General features: G+C 34.7%; 1 protein-coding gene across 1 annotated transcript in view; it reads right to left on the reverse strand.

The window, feature by feature from the left end:
- Positions 1–2,660: 2,660 nt before the first annotated feature.
- Positions 2,661–24,619, reverse strand: part of LOC148941207 (uncharacterized) — a 324,029-nt gene continuing 302,070 nt past the window's right edge. Inside the window, exons 8-9 of the mRNA XM_089104013.1 lie at positions 14,412–14,511; positions 2,661–3,735 (exon numbers count right to left, since the gene is read on the reverse strand). Coding sequence (XP_088960139.1) covers positions 3,643–3,735; positions 14,412–14,511 — 193 coding nt within the window. The 3' untranslated portion in view covers positions 2,661–3,642. The remainder of the gene's footprint in view (positions 3,736–14,411; positions 14,512–24,619) is intronic.

The raw sequence follows: 24,619 nt of genomic DNA on the forward strand, positions 1-24,619 counted from the left end.
ACGCCAAAAAAAAAAAAATATAAGAACTAACACCCGATATATCCAGGTATTGTTGTATCAAGGTCCCTTTGCGTTGATTAAATAAAAAAATAAGTCTTTTTTTAACTGAAAGTAAGGAACGACGTTAAAACTTAAAACGACCAGAAATTATTTCGTGTATGAAAGGGACTGTCCCCTCCTCAACGCCTCGCCCTTTACGCTAAAGTTTTCTATTGTTTAAAAAAAAATAGAGTTGTGAGAAAGTCAAACTTTAGCGTAAAGAGCGAGGCGTTGAGGAGGGGACAGCCCCCTTCATATACGGAATAATTTCTGGTCGTTTTAAGTTTTAACGTCGTTCCTTACTTTCAGTTAAAAAACAAACTTGTTTTTTTTTATTTAATTTTTGAACGTTTTTGAATTAATGCAGGTTTTGATTTTGAATCACCGTACATGAATAATTAAAACAAAATTTGCATATTAATTTTACTTTTACTTGGTTAAATGGCCTCCTCGAAAGTTGTTTAATTTTGTTTACGAACGTTTTTATTAGTAATAGAAATATACGTTACTTACGAATTAACTTGCGTAACGAACTTCTATATTCAAATATTTTTAATACGTATATTAGGGGGTTCGCCCCCTAGTCAATACCTTGCTCTTTAAGCTAAAGTTCGAATTTTGTTCCAATTCTTTAAAAATGACCCCTTAATCACAAAGGCCGTTAATTAGAATAAATAGCTCGAGTGGAAGTGCTAAAAATCTTTGGCTTAAAGAGCGAGGTATTGAATAAGGGATGAACCCAATCACATGCGTAATATTTCCTGTTTGTTTTAAGTTTCGATGTTGCTCATTACTTTCAGCTAAAAAACTTGTTTTTTTTTAATTTAATTTTTGATTTTTTTCTAAAATAATGCTGGGAAATCCGGCGACCCCTTCATAGCAAGGGGACGTCCCTTCCCCCATGAAAACTTACTTCATGTAAAGATCCTCCCACATAACCCCCGAACCACCCCCCACTACCAGAAAAAATCCCCCCTGAAAATGTCTGTATACTTCACCAATACTAATGTTAACATTGGGTAAAGCTCATAACTTTCAGCCCTCTCCCCGGGGGCTTCGGGGGATTAAGTCATCCTAAAAGACATAGTTATCACATTTTTGACCATACTGAACAAAATGGCTATCTCAAAGTTTTGATCGGGTGACTTTGGGAAAAAATGAGCGTGGGAGGGGGCCTAGTTGCCATCCATTTTTTTCAGTCACCTAAAAAGGGCACTGGAACTTTTAATTTCCGTTCCAATGAGCCCTCCTACGGTATTTTAGGACCACTGGGTCGTTTCGGTCACCCCTGGGGAAAAAAAACAAAAAAACAAATACACACGCATCCGTGATCTTTCTTCTGATAAAAAATACAAAATTCCACATTTTTGTAGATAGGAGATTGAAACCTCTACAATAGAGTTTTCTGTTATGCCGAATCTGATGGTGTAATTTCAATTAAGGTACTATAACTTTTAGGGGGTCTTTCGCCCTTTTTTCGAAAACCAGCCAAATTTTCTCAGGCGCGTAACTTTTGATGGGTAGGACTAAACTTCATAAAACTTATATATTTGAAATCAGCATTAAATCTGATTCTTTTGCTGTATATATTGGTATCAAAATCCCGTTTTCTAGAGTTTCGGTTACCATTGAGCCGGGTCGCTCCTTACTTACAGTTCGTTACCACGAACTGAATGTTTTTAAGCAATATAGATATTTCTCTTTTGTCCTCAATTTTATATTTGCCATGTATTTTCGTATAGCTTGAGTACTTTTTTCGGTCACTCCATTTGTATTTATTTAAATTATTTTATCTCTTCATAAATTAACAACGTAATTATCGGAATTATTCTCATGTATATCAATGTCGAGGATCCAGTATATCGACTTTTTAAATGAACACATATATTTTTCTTTTATCCTAAACTTTATGTTTTCCACCTTTTTGCATTATGCTTGTATGCTTATTAGTTTCCTTTCATTGTTTTTTATTTGTCTCATCCTTTTTTACTTTATATTTGCCACCTATTTGCATTATGCTTGAATGCTTATTAGTTTCCTCTCATTGTGTTTTTATTTGTCTGATCCTTTAATTCTATCAGAATTTCTCTTTATATATTAACGTCTAAAACGAAACTTAACAAACTTATCGATACTTCTATTCTGTATATGTTATCGAGGTATTCACTCAATACAAATGTTTCTGCTTTGTCAATTTATTTTTGTCCCTTATTTTCGTCATGCTCGATTACTTTGTTTGTATTTTTTGTTATATTTAAATGTTTTTATTGTTCTCTCTTTACCTTTTTTTATGTCTTATAGTTTTTGACTAGAAATATATTAGTCTATCTCTTTCTTTATAAGCGCCTTAAAAAGACCAACTTTGACAACTTAGTAAAACTGCTGTCATTTGCTATGCATCGAGATTTTATTGTATCGAGGCTCCCTTTATATCGGGGTTTTAGTTAATATAGAGGTTCTTTTTTTGTCTTCAATTTTATGTATGCCACGTATTTTCGTTATACTTGAATGCTTTTTTATTGTCTCTTTTTTTTAATCTTTTATTATTTTTTCACAAAATAGACAGTTATATAAAATATATTAACGCCCTAAAAAACTTTATAAACTTATCAAAACTACTATCCTGTATATCGAGGTTTTATTCATAAAGACAAATAGACTCTATAAGAATTGCAACATCTATTCTTTAATTATATTCTAGCAAATTACACTAACTCCAGATTAATATACCCTCAAACTCTTTGGTAAATACGATATGACGAACGAAACATGGTTAAAAGTGTCACAAAGAAAGTACCTAATCAAACGTTTTACCCCAGAAACCCCGGGAATTTTAAGTACTAAAGAACAATTTTTAAACATATACTATGAAAAATTAAAAGTGAAAACCGAATCATTCTTGATAAAGCTCATAGCGATAATATTACGATCACTTACTGAGCACAGTGTGATCTGTATAGTTTTTCACAACTGAATATAGTTGTCGAACTGACTGTGGAGTTACCATGGAGCAAATTGACAGTGGAGTCACCAGCCTCTGTTTGGTGCTATCTTAGTGAATGTTTGGCAAAAGTTGGGAATTAACTATAACATTTCAAAAAACACAGTAAACATATTATGGGAGAAGCTAAGCTTTAAATCTCTTGTTCAGCAACAAAATTAAGAATATTCAGTTATAACAAAATAAAAATATTTCCTTATTCAATTATTTTATTTGTCATTATCAATTTTAGAACTTCTGTGATCAATTATTATAATAATAAATTAGACATTTTTTGGGTAGAAAAACTTTTCAACAACTATTTGGTATTTTTATTTCGGCGTGTGTTTATGAAAAAATAGGAAACTATACAAAATATTTTAAAACACTAAAAAAAAATTATGAAAGAAACTTCGCATTCACGGGAAAATTTAAAATTTCCAGTTTTAACAGGACAATAAGAACCGAAGCTTAAAAAAACAGCTAATCATTATCTCAAAGCCAAAAAAAGAAGGCGATTTCGTACTGATTTTGTGACCGCATAAGGGACAAAACCTTATAAAAAGGCGCTTATAAGTCCCAACCTTACAAGTTTCTACGATTGATATTTTTATAATAATTTTTCAATTTGTATTTAAAAACTCTTCTTTGGATGTCGGCGTGGAGGGTACAGAATCATCCAAAAACATTGGGTTCTTCACTTCCATCTCTCCAGTCTGCAAAACAAAATATAGTTAAATAAAATTTTAATAATGTTTAAGTATGATTATTTATATAAATAAAAAGAAAATACATGGGTAAAGTTAAACCCCAATTTTTCAGTAACTCTCGGGATTATGACTTTCAAAGTAAAACCCTCTACGTAGGTCTCCATGGTTATGTTTATACGCATTGCGTATGCTTGTTCGCCCTACTATATCCAAAAACTACATTAACTATTCCTTATGTAGCCCTCCTCCCCCCCAAAAAAAAAAAAAAAATGCTTGTTCGCCCTATATCCAAAACTACATTAACTATTCCATGTAGCCCTCCCCCCCCCCCAAAAAAAAAATTGCGGAAAATTCTAAGGTAAGCGCATTTAGAGACAGTGGGGAAGTTCAGAGCATAAATTTAGACAAATAGGGAAAGAATTCTTAAGTTGTAGATTGGTGTCAAGTGGTAAATGTATGAAGCATATAAATTAAAAGTAAAAAGGGAAATGGGTAATAGGAATGTATCCAAAAACTGGCATAATAAAAAAGAGAACACAAATTATGTTATGGAAAATTTATTAGTTTCAAAAACACCACCTCCTGATTACATAAATTTCATCTGTCAACAGGTTTGTAGGCTGGACCTTCTTTATGCGACAGGTTTTTATAAATTTGAGTGAAAACTGTGTAAAATTAATCTCTATCCAAGCCCAGGAGAGTTTTTTTTTCGTTAGGGGGGATACTCCCCTTCGTATGTTTTTACTATCCTTTGCAAATATCCCTATCTCATGCAATATGAGACAGCCTTTACTGATATTAATAAAAGAAAACTTGTTGCACAGAATAAGTTTTTCAAAAAAGGCTAAGAACTCCATTAAACCAGAAATGAACAAAAATAGAATCAAATAATCTACCCAGCATAAAACTACCACAAGTCAGTATTAATAAATAAATAAACCCAAAACGAGCAGATATTAAAATAAGTCAAACTCAAAATGAGCAGAAATTAATCTGAGTAGGATTCTAAACCCTATGATTTCTAAGAGCCAGAATATAATTTAAACTTTACTGAAAAATATTCAATTAAAATTACTGAAAAAAATGTGCATTCTCAGTTTAATATACACATGCTGATATTTATTCCTTAAAATCTTAAGTAATTTTTGATTTCTTAAAGATAAAAGAGTGAAAACATTTAAAGGAATTTTTTTCAGTAAAGAACAAATTATATTCTGGCTCTTAGAAATCATAGGGTTTAGAACCCTACTCAGATTAATTTCTGCTCTTTTTGAGTTTGACTTATTTTAATATCTGTTGGTTTTGGGTTTCATTTATTTATTAATACTGAATTGTGGTAGTTGTATGCTTGGTGGACTATTTGATTCTAGTTTTGTTCATTTTTGGTTTAATGGAGTTCTTAACTTTTTTTGAAAAACTTATTCTGTGCAAAAAGTTTTTTTGAATAATTTCTATTCGTCTTATATTGACATAGTCTTTTTCAGGGAAAAGAGTGAGCCTCTTCTGAAGTCAAACAACCATCCCTCCCATAAAAACATTAATACACCCTGAGTCATAACTTACAACCCTTGCCCCTAGTCTCTGGGGTTTGTTTCAACCCCAAAAGACTTGTTATATCATATTTAGACTATTTTAAATAGAATGGCTATCTAAAAATTTCTATTAGACACATTTCGGGACAATATGACGTGTGTGTAGGGGGAGAGGGTAGCTGCCCTCTGATCACTTTGACTCGTAATAAGAGCACTAGATCGTCTGATTACCAATCCAATGAACCCCGTTTGAAGTTTATATGACCACAATTTTTATAAAAACCCTATGTGTCCCCAGGGCAAAATTTACATCCCTTGCCCTGAGGGCTGGGGGGATTTGTAATCCTCAAAGACATAATTTCCAGACTTTTGTGATAGGCTTAGCAAAATGGCTATATCGAAATTTTGATTGGGAGTGTGTGAGGAAATGATGGGTGTGGAGGGAGACATTTGCCCTTTGATCACTTTCTACTAATAAAAAGGGCACTAGTCCTGTCAATTTCCAATCAAATGAGCCCTTTTTGAAGCTTCTACGACAAAAACTTCTATAAAAACGTTAAATGCCCCAAAGGCATAACTTATGACCCTTGTCCTGAGGGCTATGGGGAGAGAGTTGTCATCCTCTAGGACCTAATTTCCAGAACCTTCAACTACGTTGAACAAAATGGCTATCTGAAAATTTTGATTGGATGTGTTTGGGGAAATGGTGAGAGTGAGACGGGGGTTAGTTACCCTCCAACCACTTTCGACTATTAAAAAGGCCACCAAGCCTCTCAATTTCAAACTGAATTATCCCCTTTTGAGGTTTCTACGACAACGCTATCTATAAAACCTTATATGCCCCCAGGGCACAACCTACAAATTTTGTCCTGGGGGCTTTCCGAGGTTTGTCATCCTCAAATACATAATTTCCAGAACTTTCAACTACGTTTAAAAGAAAATAACTATATCAAAATTTTGATCGTATATGTTAGAGGAAATGATGGGCATGAGAGGGGGGTTAGCTGCTTTCTATTCAGTTTCAACTATTATAAAGGGTACCATCTTTTACAAGTTCTAATGAACCGAGCCCTCTTTGAAGATTTTACAACGACAATTCTCGTAAAAACTATACATGTCTACAGGGTATAACGTAAAACTCTTGCCCTGAGGGTTGTGTGTGTGTGGGGGGGGTCCTAATTTCCAGAATTTTCAACTACGTTGAACAAAATGAATATCTCAAAATTTTCATTGGATGTGTTTGGGGAAATGGTGGGCGTGAGACGAGGGTTAGTTGCTTTCTATTCACTTTCGACTATTAAAAAGGGCACTAGCCCTTTCAATTTCCAATCAAATGAGCCATTTTTTGAAGTTTCTATGACAAAAGTTACAGTAAAAACCATATACGCCCCCAGGGCATAACTTACAGCCCTTGCCCTGAGGGTTGTGTGTGTGTGTGTGGGGGGGTCATCCTCAAAGACCTAATTTCCAAAACTTTCAACTACGTTGAAATAAATGAATATCTCAAAATTTTAATTGGATGTGTTTGGGGAAATGGTGGGTGTGAGAGGAGGGTTAATTGTTCTTCAATCACCTTCAACTATTAAAAAGGGCTCTAGGCTTTTCAATTTCCAATCGAATGAGCCCTTTTTGAAGTTTCTATGACAACTTCTTCTATAAAAAACTTTATATTCCCCAGGGAATAACTAACAACCCTAGCCCTGAGGGCTGTGGGAGGGTTGTCATCATCAAAGACCTAATTTCCAGAACTTTCAACTACGTTGAAAAAAATTGCTATCTCAAAATTTTTATTGTATGTGTTTGGGGAAATGGTGGGCCTGAGGGGGGTTAGTTGCCCTCCAATTACATTTGACTATTAAAAAGGACACTAGCCATTTCAATTTTGAATTGAATTAGCCCTTTTTGAAGTTTCTACGATAAGGCTTTCTATAAAAACCTTGTATGCCCCTAGGACATAACTTACAACCCTTGTCCTGGGAGATGTGGGGAGGGGGGTGTCATCCTTAAAGACCTAATATCTAAAACATTCAACTACATTGAATAAAATGGCTGTCTCAAAATTTTATTAGATGTGTTTGGGGAAAAGGTGGGCGTTAGAGGGGGGCTAGTTGCCCTCCAATCACTTTCAACTATTGAAATGAGCATTAGCCCTTTGAATTTCCAATCGAATGAGCCGTTTTTGAACTTTCAACAACAAAGCTTCCAATAAAAACCTTATATGCCTCCCGGGCATAACTTATAACCCTTGCCCTGAACACTGTGGGGAGATTTTCCTGCTCAAAGATATAATTTCCAGATTTCAACTGCATTGAACAAACTGGCTATCTCAAAATATTGATTGGATGTGTTTGGGGAGATGGTGGGCCTGAAAGGGGTGATAATTGCCTTCCAATAATTTTCGAATGTTAAAAAAGACATTAGACATTTCAATTTCTAATTAAATGAACCGTTTTTGAAATTTCTCCGACAACGCTTTCTATGAAAACCTTATATTCCCCCAGGGCATAACTTATAACCCTTGCTCTGAGGGCTGTCGGGGGGGGGGGGGGTTCATCCACATAGACCTAATTTTAACAAATTTAAACTACGCTGAACAAAATGGCTATCTCGAAATTTTGATTGGATATGTTTGGGGGAAAGGTGGGCGTGAGAGGGGGGTGAATTGCTCTCCAATCGCTTTCGACTATTAAAATGAGCATTAGCCCTTTGAATTTCCAATCAAATAAGCTCTTTTTGAACTTTATAGGACAACATTTTCTATAAAATCCTCAATGTCCCCAAAGCATAAATTACAACCCTTGCCCTGAGGGTTGTGGGGGAGTGTCTACTAAAAAACATAATTTCTATCTGGAAATCAACTACGCTGAACAAAATGAATGTCTCAAAATTTTGATTGGACATGTTTGGGGAAATGCTGAGCGTAGAAGGGGTGTTAGTTGCCCTCCAATCACTTTCGACTGTTAAAAAGAGCACAAGCCACTCCAGTTTCAATCGAATGAGCCGTTTTCGAAGTTTCTACGACAACTCATTTGATGCGAAGTGCCCTGGTCTAAAAAAAATTAACAAAATAATTAATACATTGTGCCAAAATCGTTCTTTACTTAAGCAGTGCTGATATAATAGGCAGCGCAATAGCTAAGTTTTAGAGGTTTTGCGAGTTCAGGGTGCTAGAATTGGTTTGAAAATTAATGTTAGGAAGACTAAGTCACTAAAGCCAGGAATAAGTGAAAATAAAAAGGTGACGTCGGGTAATAAAAATATTGATCAGGTGGGCAGCTTCACTTACCTTGGTGGTATTATTAGTAAAGATGGTGGGAGCAGCGATGATGTTAAAAACAGAATAGCAAAGGCTCAGGGTGTTTTCTCACAGTAAAAAAAAGTCTAGAAGAATAGAAAGATAAGTCTGCAAACTAGGATTTGACTATTAGTAGCTACAGTGAAGACAATGGTCAACAATTGCTCTGAAGCATCGGCACTCCGAAAAGCGGATGAGGATTTGCTAGATATTTTCCAGAGAAATTGCTTATGGATCGTTCTGGGTACACGGCTAACTGATCGTATTTCAAACAATAGACTATACGAAAAATGTGGTTCAATACCGCTCTCTAGGGCTATAATGAAAGAAAGGTTGAGGTGGCTAGGACACGTTGTGTTGATGAAGGATGACAGATCGCCGAATATTGTTCTTTTCGGCCAACCATCTAGGGCTAAACGGAAAGCCGGTCGTCCCCGTCTGGGGTAGGAGGACGTCATAAAGAAAGATTTAAAGGAAATAGGAACTTCGTGGGCGGGTGTAAAAAGGGAGGCTTTGAATAGATTGGGGTGGAGGAGGATCGTGCGTAGCTGTGTTGGCCACAGGTGGCTTGGTGCTGCTTTGAGTTGTTAGTAGTAGTAGTAGTAGTAGTATTTCCCCAAACACATCCAATCAAAATTTTGAGATAGCTATTTTGTTCAGCGCAGTTTATTTCCAGGTAGAAATTATGTTTTTGAGGATGACACTCCCCCACAGCCCTCGGGGCAAGGGCTGTAAGTTATGCCCCGGGGGCATATAACGTTCTTATAGCTTTATAGTTGAAACTTCAAAAAGGGCTCATTCGATTGGAAATTCAAAGGACTAGTGCCCTTTTTAATAGTCGAAAGTGATTGGAGGGCAACTAACCCCATTCTCACGCCCACCTTTTCCCGAACACATATAATCAAAATTTTGAGATAGCCATTTTGTTCCACGTAGTTGAAAGTTCTGAAAAATTAGGTCTTTGAGGACGACATGCCCCCTAGAGCCCTCAGGGCAAGGGTTTTAAGTTATGCCCTGGGAGCATATAAGGTTTTTTATAGAAAGCGTTGTCGTAGAAACTTCAAAAATAGCTCATTTGATTGGAAATTGAAATGGCTAGTGCCCTTTTTAATAGTCGAAAGCGAGTGGAGAGCAATTCACCCCCCTCTCACGCCCACCTTTCCCCCAAACATATCCAATCAAAATTTCGAGATAGCTGTTTTGTTCGAAGTAGTTGAAAGGTCCGGAAATTATATCTAAGAGGATGACACTCCCCCCACAGCCCTCAGAGTAAGGGTTGTAAGTTATGCCCTAGAGGTATATAAGGTCTTTATTGAAAGCTTTGTCTTAGAAACTTGAAAAAGGGCTCATTCGATTGGAGATTCAAAGGCCTAGTGCCCTTTTCAATAGTCGAAAGTCATTTGAGGGCAACAAACCCCCCTCTCACGCCCACCATTTCTCCAAACACATCCAATAGAAATTTTTTTTAGATAGTCAGTTTGTTCAACGTAGTTAAAAGGTCTGGAAATTATGTCTTTGAGGATGACAACCTTCTCACAGCCCTCAGGTCAAGGGTTGTAAGTTATGCTCTGGGGCATATAAAGGGTTTATAGAAAGCGTTGTCGTAGAAACTTCAAAAAGAGCTCATTCGGTTGGAAATTGAAAGGCCTAGTGCCCTTTTTAATAGTTGGAAGTGATTGGAGGTCAACTAACCCCCCTCTCACGCCCACCATTTCCCCAAACACACCCAATGACAATTTTGAGATAGAAATTTTCTTCAACGTAGTGGAAAGTTCTGGAAATCAGGTCTTTGAGGTTGACACCCCCCTCCCAGCCCTCAGGCCGAAGGTTGAAAGTTATGCCCTGCGGGTATATAAGGTTTTTATTGAACTTGCTGTCGTAGAAACTTCAAAAGGGCTCAATCGATTGGAAATTAAAAGGGCTAGTGCCTGTTTAAATAGTTGAAAGTGATAGAAGAGCAACTAACGCCCCTCTCACGCCCACCATTTCCCCAAATACATCCAATCAAAGTTTATGAGATAGCCATTTTGTTTAACGTAGTTGAAAGTTGTGGAAATTAGGTCTTTGAGGATGACAACCCCCTCCCAGCCCTTAGGGCAAGGGTTGTAATTTATGCCCTGGGGGCGAATGAGGTTTTTATAGAGAGTGTTTTCGTAGAAACTCAAAAAGGGCTCATTCGATTAGAAATTGAAAGGACTAGTGCCCTTTTTGATAGTCGAAAGTAATTGAAAGGCTTGACATTTTTATAGTAAAGATCGATGTGCGTACAATATATTATTATTTTTTCTTATTTTGGTTTTGACCAGGGCACTTCGTATCGAAGGAGTTGTCTTAGGAACTTCGAAAAGGGCTCATTCGATTGAAAATAGAAAGGGTTAATGCCCTTTTTAAAATTCAAAAGTGATTGGAGGGCAACTAGTCTCCCTCCCACACCCGCCCTCCCATTTGCCCATTATGTCTAAAAAACTAAATGTTGCCTTAAGGTTAGATCAAAATACACTGTGTTAATGCTAATTCACAATAAGGCATCTCAGCAGTATCCCAAGAACGACTGAGGATATTATGTTCAAGCTTTCGGGGCTACTTCTGCTCTTAAAATTTAACCAAATCAGAATCGCGTAAGTGTATCCAAGCTATCAAAGAAAGAAAAAAAAAATTTTTTGCGAATGGTATTAAGTTTTCTATTTCAGGTCAAGTAGAGGAGGTATGAAACTAAATTAAACACTACTATTCGTGTCCAAATTTTTAAAAGGGTGAATGTTGTTAAAAATTTCTGAAAAATTATGTCCAGCATACAAATAGCAGGCCAAACTATAAAGTCTTAAAAAAACGAAAAGATTTAAAGAATTATTTTCTTGTTCCCCGAAAAGACTATGTCAATACAAAACAAAAAGGAATTAATTAAAAAAAAACTTTAGCCACAAAATAAGTTTTTCAAAGAAAAGTAAAGAACTCCAATAAAGCAAAATGACAAAAATAAAATCAAATAATCTACCAAGCGTGAAACTACCACAAATCAGCATCGATAAATAAATGAAACCCAAAACGAACAGAAATTACAATAAATAACCGAGTCAAACTCAAAACGAGCAAAAATTAACATGAGTAGGGCTCTGAATCCCTATGCCTTCCCAAGGCCAGAAAATAGTTTGCACTTTACTGAAAAAAATACAAATGAATGTGTATTATCAGTTTAATATACATATACTGATATTTAGTAATCAAAATGTTAATATTATTTGATTTATTAAAGTTAAAAAAAATAAAAATTTTTATATTTTTTCATTAAGTGCAAGTTATGTTCTGGCCTTTGGAAGGCAAAGGGGTTTTGAGCCCTACTTGTGTTAATTTCTGCTCGTTTTGAGTTTGGCACGGCTATTTATTGTAATTTATGTTCGCTTTGGGTTTCATTTATTTATCGATGCTGATTTTTTTTAGTTTCACGCTTGGCAGATTATTTTATTTTGTTTTTGCTCATTTTTGGTTTAATGGAGTTCTTTACTTTTCTTTGAAAAACTTATATTTTGGGAAAAGTATTTTTAATTAATTATATTACAACAACTAGAATGCTTTTTCATCATCACTATGACTATGATATGTTTACTATGAGTTTACAACACAAAACTATGATATACGAATGCAACATTGAAAATGTAAAACCTGAAATAGGGCAACTTAGAGGTATTGAAGAAGCTAATGGGGGAATTTCGACAAGAGAGAAAGCCGTTTTACCTTCCATTATTTCTCGCCAGTAACAGTGAAAATTTTTCCATAACAGCAATATTTAATAAACCATGGAGAGGATATTAATAAATATAATTCTTATTACCGAGAAGACCGATATTCATTATTTTAAAGATAAATTTTGCATATAGTTTTCTAAAAAACAACACCAATAAACAGAGCTAAAAGTATAAATTTGATATTATCAATATGTCGGTCAGAAAACTTTTTTAAATTCGGTAAACTTCAAATTTTCTATTTTTTTCTTAACTGAGTGCATGGTTTCTTTTGTTTGAACTTTCAATGCAATTTCTGAGCTGCTTGCTTAAAGAGTTTAAACTAGCAACAAATTTCTCAATCAAATCCTCAAAAAGAGCAATAGTCGAATATATTTTTGATTTTTGCTCATAAATTTTCTCACAAAAATGTGAACGGGAAACAGTTCGAGCAAAAGGATTGTTACCAATCCATTTCATTACTTATTCTCTGTTGTATGTTTTATTGATGATCTTCCTCCCATCATAAGTACTTTAAATATAAGAAAATTTATTTATTGGACTTATTTGATAAATAAATTAAATCAATAAAATGAATTTATTCCGAAGAAAAAAAACTTTTTAAAACACTACAAGAATTTTGTGAAAAAAAATTTTTGTGAAAGTTTCTCATTCAGTTAAAAATTAAATATATTTTATTTTAACAGAAACACAGTAAAAATTATTTTTAAAAAATATACGACTAATCATTATTCCAAAACCAAAAAAAAGAATATGATTTTGTACTGATTTTGTGACCGAATACGGAACAAAACCCTTTGAAAAGTCGCTCATTTGTCTCAACCTTGCAAACTTTAACAAGAGATGTTTTCTTATTTCTTTTTCAATTTGCACTTAAAAACGTTGTTATATGGTGATATATTGAAAACAAATTACTACAGAAACCTCACAAAAGTGATTATAGAGCATAGATTTGCTTTTGCACTGAAATTGTGCTCAGAAAAATAGATTTTGTCTCAGGATTTTCACCCATCTAATTAAGGGCTTATCCTCTTTTATATCGTTTATTAACGCTATTTCTCACACCTTAAAACCTCTTCGAACATCTGAAAATTCATATGGACCACATGTTTATCAGCCAAAACCTCAAAAGGGAAATAATAAAACTATTTTTTTGTTTTTGCTCAGAAATTTTTTTTAAACATTGTAAATGGTATACTGCTCTAGTTTAAAGGTTTTTAAATTATTTTCATTTTTTTTCAGATTTATTTATGATATCCCATAGACCATAGACCATAGACCATTTATAAAATTATAAATCGTAATCGACTACAGATTTATCGGCTTCAACATAAAAAAGGCCATAATGGACTTTTTTTTCGCTCAGAAATTTTCTCAAAAATTGTGAATGGAAAACGGCTTTATTTGAAGGATTTAGGCAATCGAAATTATTGTTAAAAAAATAGAATTATTTAGAAGAGACAGTCTAAAAAATTCCTATCACAAAAAAGTGGCTTTTAAATCTGTTATATTATCTGCCGCTTAATTGTTTAGCTAATTGGAGTAAACTGGAAAGTAAAATAATTTAATCAGCTTTAAAAAAATAAGAAGCGTCTTGGTTACTTTTGAAAGGGTAGGAAACAGCTTTACGAGAAATTGTTGGAAGAAGAAAAGAAGGTTTTATTAAAAGAAATGAACACATTAACAAAAAAAACCGAAGTTTACAAACTTGTATAGGTAAACATCACCCTTTACAAAATCCTTCATAGTCATTACTACCATCCGTCCTTACACCCCCCCCCCCAACAAAAAAAAATGAAAGAAGACACAAAATAGAAAAATCCTTCATCTACTCTATTTCCTCGTCCCCCTCCTAAAAAAAATCACTATCACTCAAAGTTTATATCTAGAGAAACTGTGTCCTTTCAGTTCTTTGCGAAATTCATTAGCTCATGAAAATTGCTAGTTTTGATAGATTATAATACAGGCATTCAGATTTTTACTTTTTGTACAAGTTATCCGACAGTATCACATAGCGACGAATGGCTAATTATTTGGCCAAGAATAGTCAGTGTTAAGCCGTGATATATAAATAATTCCAGAAAGAGTAAAGTTCAATAAAAGAGATTTACTTACTGGTGCCAAGCCGGGGCATTCATAAACGGTGTAATCACCTTCTTCGTTATCATCATCACTTTCAACACCCGAAGCAGAGCCATGACGAGAATCTCCGTTCCTTCAAAAATTTAATATTAAATTTGTACTTTTCTCCTGAAGGAGCTACAATTCATTTCAGGAGATAATCCCCGTCTTTGTTTAATTTAGTAGGAAATAAATTAAATATGTTTATTTGCTTCAAAAGCTTTCAACTAATACAAGTATTACCATACACACAAAGCGGAATAGTTCTTATCCAGGATATCAATCGGGCGCGGTGCTTGGAGAGGGGGCAATTGTCAACTTAGACTATGGTAAATACCTTTTGTTGGTATTTCTATTGAAAAATTGGGAAAATATACCCCAGAATGCTTTTAAACATATCTTTTTAGTTTGTTTTTTTTACTGAAAAAATATTTTCTCCCTCTTCCTTTCGCAAATCGGAACCACTGTTCTCACTCTAATTTAATCTGGAACCTCCCCCCCTTTTTCGAACTGTTTTGTTAAATAATCTAGGGTTGCAAACCTTATTTTTCTCAAGGCTGAAAATCACTAATGAGGCACTATGATTCACAATACGAGAAGCAAAATTCTAGGCATATGTTTTTCGTTCATTTGAAGAATGATCTTCAATATTGAAGCACTATGCTTTTCAAACATTTCGGGGTAACGAACTGTAAGTAAGGAGCGACCCGGCTCAATAGTAATCGAAACTCTAAAAAAAGAATTTTAATACCAGTGGATACATCAAAAGAATCAGATTTTTATGCTGATTTTAACTGTATGAGTTTCATCAAGTTTAGTCTTACTGATCAAAAGTTAAGTGCCTGAGAAAATTTGCGTTATTTTCGAAAAATGGGGGAAGCACTCCCTAAAAGTCAAAGAACTTTAATGAAAATCACACCATCAGATTCAGCGCATCAGAGAACCCCACTTTAGAGGTTTAAAACTCCTATCTGCGAAAATGTGGAATTTTGTATTTTTTGCCAGAAGAAAGATCACGGATGCGTGTTTGTTTGTTTTTTGTCCCTAGGGGTGATCGTATCGATCCAGTGGTCCTAAAATGTCACGAGAGGGCTCATTCGAACGGGGGTTAAAAGTTATAGTGCCTTTTTTAAGTGACAAAAAAATGGAGATAAACTAGGCCCCCTCCCACGCTCATTTTTTCCAAAGTCATCCGATCAAAACTTTGAGATAGCCATTTTTTTCAGCATGGTTGAAAAATACAATAACCATGTCTTTGAGGATGACTTAATTGCCCACAGTCCCCGGGGTAAGATCTGCAAGTTATGAACTTTTCCCAATGTTTGCATATAGTATTGGTTATTGGGAAGTATACAGAAGTTTTCAGGGGGGGTTTTTTTGGTAGTAGGGGGGTGGTGGTAGGTCGCGGGTCACGTGGGAGGATCTTTCCATGGAGGAAGTTTTCATGAGGGAAGGGACATTGCTATGAAGGTCATTCTTGAAGAATTGGAACTTAGCGTAAAGAGCGAGGTATTGACTAGGGGCTGAACCTCCTAATATACGTAATAAAAATATACGAATATAGAAGTTCGTTACGTAACTTAATCTGTAAGTTACGTCAGAACAAAATTTCGAGAAAGCAATTTAGCCAAAAAAAAGTAAAATTAATATGGAAATTTCGTTTTAATTATTCATGTACGGTGAGCCAAAATAAAAGCTGCATTAACTCAAAAACGTTCTGAAATTAAATTTAAAAAAAAACAAGTTTTTTAACTAAAAGTCTGTCTCACAGCTTTGTTTTTTAAAACAATAAAAAACTTTTGCGTAAAGAGCGAGGGGTTAAGGAGGGGGCAGCCCCTTTCATATACGGAATAATTTCTGTTCGTTTTAAGTTTTAACGTCGCTCCTTACTTTCAGTTAAATAAACTTGTTTTTTTTTTATTTATCTTATACAACCACCACCTACATATACAGATAACCTTGAAGGAGGCTGAAGAACGAGGCGAAAAAAGGAAGCAGTGCTAGCCTTTCTCACATATAAGAGACCCTTGGAGTAAACAGTTTATGATAAAACTCTAAGTAAACAGTGACTCCTGTCAATACAAACCGAAACTCTAAAGAATGTAGTTTTAATTATAAAATGTAAAACAACAAAATCTATTATTTATGAAGATTCTATATATGCAACATGTGTCAATTTTAATGACGCTTTTCGTTACTAATAGCAATCAAATTTTGCGTAGTTTTAGAAATAAGAATTAACTCCCCCCCCCCAAAAAAGGTAGAGATCTTGATGGACATTATTAAAAATAATTTCAACATGCATAGATCCCCTAAAGTGACTATGTAAAGAAGACGAAATTACCAATTTTTCTTATGAACTAATGAATATTCAGATTTTGATGTATTTGAATAATCAGAAATCTGCACTATGCTTCAGTACATATTTTAGCACTTTTGTAGGCATATAGTCCTAATCTTTCTGGATGATGGTGCATGTCATTCACCAATGAGGCTCTATAACTTCATTAGATGAGTAGCATACTCATCTATGAGTAAGATGAGTAGGATATTCATAAGATGAGTAGCATTTTCTAGGCATACAGTTTTTGCAGATCTGGGGTGGCAAGTTCGCTATTGAAATCACTATGCCCCTCTATATTAGTAGAGCTAGTCTAGGCATACGGCCTGTGTTTATCTCGAGGATCAAATTAACTATTGAAGCAATGTGCTTCACTAGGTGAGTAGCACAATTGTAAGTGAATTAGTCGCAGTGATTCTAAGTGAGTCTTTTCAAGGTGAGAATGTTTACCAAATCTGTAGCACTATTGATATCTGTTCATGTGGAAATAAGTGTGTCACCTGCCATCCCTTATGATCTACACCTTTCCTAAAAATTAATTTTTTTGTAAATATTTTGCATATTTACCAATTGAATTTACCAAAATGTTGGTAACGATGTTGCATATTTACCAATTTTAAGTTTTGGATAAAATTTTGGAATGACTGTATTAGGATTTTCAGACCTTTCTTTGCAATTCTGTCTAGGAACTTTTCTCCCTTGTAAATTGTCTCCGATTGAATTTACATAAACTAATTTTATGATTTATGTTTGGTATATTACGAAACTGTAGATTTATTTAAATTAAAAAGCACACTTTAATTGTCAATGTTTGCTTTACAAAGTTACAATCACAAGCCCGAAGGGCCGAATTTGAATTTCGGGGACAAAAGACAACAAATAAGAAAAAACAAACATTAAATGAAATAGGAAACAAAATCAAGTAAAACTACTTAAATCAAAATAAAAAACATTTCCTTTAAATTTAAATAGTTCAATTAGAAACAAAAGAAAAAAATGAAGACAAACGATTATATAAAACAGTTCGTGATAATGAAGTGTAAGCAAGAAGCAACTCGGCTCAATAGGACCCGAAACTCTAAAAAACGGAATTTTGATATTAATGGATAGATCAAAATAATCAGCTTATTATGGAGATTGCAAATATATAATATTCATCGTGTTTAGTGTTACCTATGAAAAATATCAAGCCTGAGAATATTTACCTGATTTTTGAAATAGAAGGAGACACCCCTTAATATTCAAGGAATCTCAATGAAAATCACACTGTAATATCTGGAGTATCAAAGAAATCTACTCTAGAAGTTTCAAGCTCTTATATACAAAATGTGGAATCTCACTATTTTTGCCAGAAGGAAGATCACGGATGCGTTTTTATTTCTTTTATTTTTTTCCCCAGGGGTGATTGTATCGAAATAATTGTCCTAGATCAGGAGAGGGTGCATTCTAACGGAAACTAAAAGTTTTAGCGCCTTTTTTAAGTGACCAAAGAGATTGGAGGGTATTTCACTCCCCTCCGATGCCCCTTCTTTCCCCAATGTTTTCTGAACAAAATTTTGAGATAACCATTTTGTTCAGTATAGTTGAAATATTAAATAATTAGGTCTTTAGGTGTAAAATAACCCTCACAGTCTGTGGGGAGAAGCCTATAAGCTATGAAATTTGCCCATTGTTTATCTACGTATAGTATTTGTTATTGGAAAGTATACAGACATTTTTCGGAGGGAGGGGGAAATTTTGTGCGTAGGGTGTATTTCAACAGGGAGAATCTTCTTTGGAAGGAAAATTTCCAGGGGTGAATTTCCTAGGGGAAATTTCACACTATGGGGATTAGACAGAATTCCAATAATAAATTTTTTTAATTGTCTTACATTCTCTTTGCCAACTCAATTTGTCATGTGGAGATGTTCCGGGGGAATTATCAGGGGGCTATTTTCGGCGTGTTTTGATTCCCAGGAAAAATTGCCACAAAAGGGGGCACTTTCAGAGTGATTGAGAAACCGATTAGAAATTAAAGTTTTTTACAAATTAAAGTATGCTAAAAAGAATTTTTCAGGCTAAATCCTCCTCAAGAAATTTTGCGGGGGAGGGGGACTTTCAGTGAAGATGGAAATGGACGCGGAGGGAATTTGACGGAAGGGTGAGGTGCACTTTCCGTTTAATGAAATTTCCGCAGAGGAGTTTCCCGTGGAGGGGAGGGGGGGTATATTTCATGGAAGGTGAGCTAGATTTACCCACGTGTTTTGAAAAACGATCAGAAATTAAATAAAAAAAAATCGTCTTAACTGAAAGTTAGGTGGAACATAAAAACTCAATCGAACAGAAATTATTCTTTATATGAAGGGTTACCCCCTCCTCAGCACCCTGCTCTTTACGCTAAAGTTTGAATATGTGTCCTATTTTTTAAAGATCGGCTACTGAAACACAGGGGCTGTTTAATTAGAATAGGAATCTTTTTCAAAAGCGCTAATAGCTTTTGCGTAAAAAGCAAGGTATTGAGGGGCAACCCTTCATATACGGAATAATTTCTGTTCGTTTTGAGTTTTAATGTTACTCCTTTCAACGTTCTTTTATTTCCTATTACAATTATATCCTATTATTATTAATATATTTTGTTAAATATAAAATACAGATTGTCTTTCAATGGCACCCGCTTTTGGTGCCATTTCCAGAGTGGACAAGGTTGGAAAAAGCAACAATTAAACCATTGAAAACCCTTAAATGGAGGTTTATAGCAATAGCTCAAACCTAGTTATTTCCGAAACAAGGCCCACATTAAGTTATAAAAAATAGTTAAAAAAAACCTATCTAGAAAAAAAAATTCCACGGACGATAACGGTGAAGTTGTATCTATTCTGCGCGGATTCAACAATTAATCAATCAATCAATCAATTTCTTAATACTAAAAAAAAGCTATTACAAACATAAAGCGGTTATTAAGTCCGAGAAGCTTTTCTTGTAATGGGCCAGAACAATACTTTTCAATTATGTAAACAATTTTTTCCAAGTTTTGAAAAAAAAATCGTGATCCACTGTCCGTGATACTCCTCAAACATGACATGACCTCAAATCGAAATAACAGTGGACCATTGAAATTTCTATCTTTCTAAATCCGTTGACTAGATGTTTACTGTTGTTTAGTTTGAAAAGCTAAGATAATAGGATTTTTGCTTGGAAAGCATTGACATTTTCCTTTTTCCCCCTAGCCTTTAAATTCCTCAACTTTTTCAATTTTATACAAGGTTTGATGGTGACAGGTTAGATTAGGTTAGGTTGGGCAAGGTTAGGTTAGTTTATATTTTTTAACCCATTTCTGAGATTTATAACCTAATTTAACCCAACCTAACTTAACTTTAACTTTTACCATCAAAGCTTGCATAAGACTGAAAAAGCTGATTCGCAAAGCTAATTGAATCTAAGCAGATAAAAATGAATTTCGGACATTCACCGGTGAATGTCGACATTAACCAGATTTCGGACATTCAGAGTAACAAATATACGTCTTCAATTTCCAAAAAAAATTTATGTAAGTTCATATTTTAGTTGTTGGATTTGATTTCTTGTTTTGTCTTATTTCAATAAATTCAATTCAAAAAAGTCAGTTGTGTTTTCTACACCCACTGGTTAGATTTGGGAAGATACTTTGGGCAAGTTCTTGTTTTGAGGTGCCTTCATCTCCAAGACCCCAATACTAATTTTAAACCAAGATCATTTGACCACTAATAAAAATCAGTTTATTAGGAGCGAATACTTGCCCAATTTAATTTGTGAATAGTCTCACTTGTTTTTGCTCCGTTTTTGTTTGACTGAGTCATTGTTTCTTATGCTTTGTTAGAGTTCAGTACAAAATTTTAGTTTTGTAATTTTTCGAGTACTGAGAACCGCTTGGTGAAGATCCTTGCCGAAATTTCTGCTTTTGTCTTTTTCCTTTGTTGCGTCCACTGACTGTAAATTACCCTCGTTTACTTGGTTATTTCTAAATTATATTTTTTTTTTGTTTCGTGTCACTTATTTATCCTGTATCTAAGACACAAAATACTCTAAAATCCAATTATTTTACCAATTTGTTGCCAAATCTAATTTGACCTGTTTGTATGCCGGGAAAGTTTACTTTCTCATAAAGTACAAAGTAGCCCAGCTATCGGTTTTAGCTTTAATTTGACCTTTCTTATAAGCAAAATTAAACCTTTGCTCTTCTAACAAATATGAGGGAATGTTTTTCACCTGCAGCAATTTGTAACATTTTCCCAATTTTAGTTCTTATTATTTATGATATTAATTTCCGTAAAAGAAACTAGCTAGCACGAAAATCCATATATAGGCGTTTAAAATCAAAGCATGGAGAATAATCACGATAACCAAAATAAGTTTTTCATATTGAATTGTAAGAAAAATAGCTTACTCTTGTACAATATTTGTTCCTTCCTAACAAATATTTTATTCTCTTATTTTGTTTATGGTGTTTACCCTGGATTAACGGTCTTAAGGTGTTTACCGTGCATAGGTTGTTTATCTCCGTGTTAACGGAGATATCCACGGTGAAAAATTAAAGCAGAACGTTTGGAGGTGAATTTTTATGATGGAAGATTAGATTTCCCTATCACTCCTCACCCTAACTAATTTCTGGAGAGTCCAGCGGTTATTTTGAATTCTTGTGGGCCACTTGGGTAAATTATTATATGGATACAGTTTTGTTTAAATTTAAGATACACTTCACTACTGAGATACTATGCTTTAGCATATTAGATACACAACTTCAATCACAGGGTGTTTGTCCACCTTTAGAAAAGGTTTCAATATTGAAGAGCTTTATTTCTTCTATGTGAACAGCCTTTATATAGACGTATGGTTTTTACTTATGTCGAGGATAGACTTGACTGTTAAACCACAATACTTCTCTATAAGAATAGAAGTTTTCTAGGTATACAGTCTTTGCCGTTCTGGAGGAAAGACGATACGTTTCGTAGACGTAGATTATTATAGACATTCAACGTTTAACGTTTAACGGACGATATGTTTTATAGACGTAGATTATTATAGACGTTTAACCTTTGACGTTTAACGGAGAATAAGTTTTATAGACGTAGATTATTATAGACGTTTAGCATTTAACGTTTAAAAAACGATACGTTTCAAAGACGTTTCGTAGACGTAGAGTAGATTATCATTTGACCTATTGAATTTAAGCTGTAAATGTAATGAACTATGCAATTTAGCAGGATTTAAAAAGTTTGAGAATCGATGAAGATAAATTATTGCCTCAATAAAATTGTACCTCTGAATTAGTAGAAAGCTATCTTATACCCCCATGTGGCACCCCTGCTGCCACCTATAACTTTTTTGCACCCCAAATAAGGGCATAGCCTCCCTAGGGAGAATGATTACGTAATCGGTCAATGACCTCTTTATTTCAAGGTCGATTTATTTGATGTTTCTATGTGTAATAGCTCCGGGACGAAGGTTGCACATGCGCATTGAATTCTAACGGGAACAAAGTTATTGATCTAGGACTCGAGGGGGACGTGAATTTCCGAGAACTTGATTGCGTAATCGATGGCGAATGTCATGGTTTCCAGAAATAGTATTTGTTGTTGTTGCTCTCGAGCCAGATGTTATGAGTTCCCCGAAAACAGTTAGATCAAATGTTTCCTTCCCAGCCAATCGGTGAGTCGGATACATCCTCCTTCTCAGCCAATCAGAGGGCTTGTTACATATTAGTTACGGTGGGAATATAAGGAACGGGTTTTTTGCTTTAGTTTTATTAGTCTGTGAATAGAATTCAAAGGAGTGAGAAGAAGAACAGTTTTGACTTTACTCATTTGGATATATATTTGTGTTGATGGTGATGAGTGGAATGCTTACCCTATTAGAAGTTGATAGTGGAATTGATGATAATAATACAAGAGCGCCAAACATTGCGGTGGAAATTACGAGAGGATCGCGGCTTTGTCTGGAATGGAAAGCAGTATATGCAAGATATGTGATATCCTTGAGCAGATTTCAAATGGAAGATCAATTACGTTTCGCCGCTAAAGGTGATATAGCATATGTGAATAGACTTCAATGTGCTTTAAGTGCATTGGTGAAACATATTAAAGACAATAAACAGTCTCGTTAATTGTACATGCTCTGTATTATTGATGTTGTTGATGTAATTATTCAATAAAATTGCTTTGAAATCGAAAATGTACCCTTTCTTTTCTGGCTAGGGCTAACGAATCAGGGTCAGTCTAGAGTCAGCAGTCAGAGTGAAAGGATTGAAAAATGAATAAATTTGAGAAAGAGAGAATTAGATCGAATCTAGTGTTTATGGAAAAACATTTGATTTTGGATGATGATTTTCTCGAGTTATCTCTTAAACGCAGGATATTCTCTTGTCAGAGAACACTTGACAATATAATGAGGAGTGATTCTCCCCCATTGGACTATTGTATGAAACTTTTAAAATGTGATTCAAATGCTTATACTCAATTTATTGATATATTAAATGGAACCAGGCAGAATCATATTGTGGATATACTTTTGAAAACACTGCCAATGGATTCAATGTAGATGGCTCCCCCATCATTCGAAAGAGGTAGGGTCACAGAGTTACTCCTCTCTCCACCATTTCCCTCTCATTGAATTTATCGAACGAAGAGGATCAGTTTCGTTTTAGCTGTGAGTGAGTTGACATCGGAAACCGAAAAATGTTCTATATATGTCCATTGTGCGTGTACACTCTTTGCAGTTGGAATAAATGTGAGAATTGTAAAATTATTTATGAATATAGTGAAAAGTGTAAATTATGTAATCCTTGTAAATTACATAGAGGCTAGGCAATACAAATTAAAGGGTGTAATTCATGTCTTGAGGAGGTGTGTGACTGTCACCCTAGAGGGCACCTGTGCTCCAATTGTCACTATGATAAATGGGATCAGTGGGAGAATACTTACCCCGCTATGATTGGAAAGAATCCCAAACGTGATTTCAGTTTATTTCTACGAGATTGGTATCGTCGCGGATTTAAATTATTCTGGGAAGAGCAATCTGGTCTACGATTCAACTGTTGGGGTAACAAGACAATCTGGTTTCTACGTCATCGCTGTGATGACAATGCCTACTATGAATATAAACCAAGTGATTTTTATTTGGCAGTGAACGAATGTGATTCACCATTTGAAAACACTGTATGTGAAATTGCTTCAAATAGACAGATTGAAACTCTTGAATTTCATAATATGAATGCAAATAGTATCATTGACTATACAAAGAGATATGACAAGAGTGAAGTTACATTGTACTGTAGAAAATGTGACCCTGACTTTGCAGTCAATCAAGATCAATATACAGTGAATCCAAATGATTTACCAGCATTAGTGGTTCACGATAGTTGCCTATACATCGAAGATGAAGAAATCTAAAGTGAAGATTTAAAGACATTGTTGTATATATATACATTTTATTAATAAACAAATTCACATACATTTTTTAAGCACTTTACTCTTAGGGACACTGAAATCAATACTATATAGGTCTGAGAGGATATTTTCCACTAGAAAGTCGTTCAGACGGGGATTGTCACTATAAATGTGGAGAAACTGCTTGTAAGTATAGCCGCGACATCGGAACACAAAATATAGTAGTGCATGGAAGCCACAGCTATTAGTCGTTAGATCCTGCACCCTCTTCCGATTTTGAATAATAGTTTTCCCACTGCTCTCAATATAGTTGCTGATGTGAGGCGTGTAGAATGTATAGGGTAGCCCAAGAGGATCAAAAAATTCAATCGTCTTCATTGTTTGAAATATGCACAGCCAATGACCCGTCAGCACAGTCGTTGGACTGCTATTAACAATAATCAAGGTATTGTTGACACTTT

Source organism: Artemia sp. Qi Xiang Cuo, chromosome 18 (genome assembly GCF_049724085.1).
Source record: "Artemia sp. Qi Xiang Cuo chromosome 18, ASM4972408v1, whole genome shotgun sequence".
NCBI lineage: Eukaryota > Metazoa > Arthropoda > Branchiopoda > Anostraca > Artemiidae > Artemia > Artemia sp. Qi Xiang Cuo.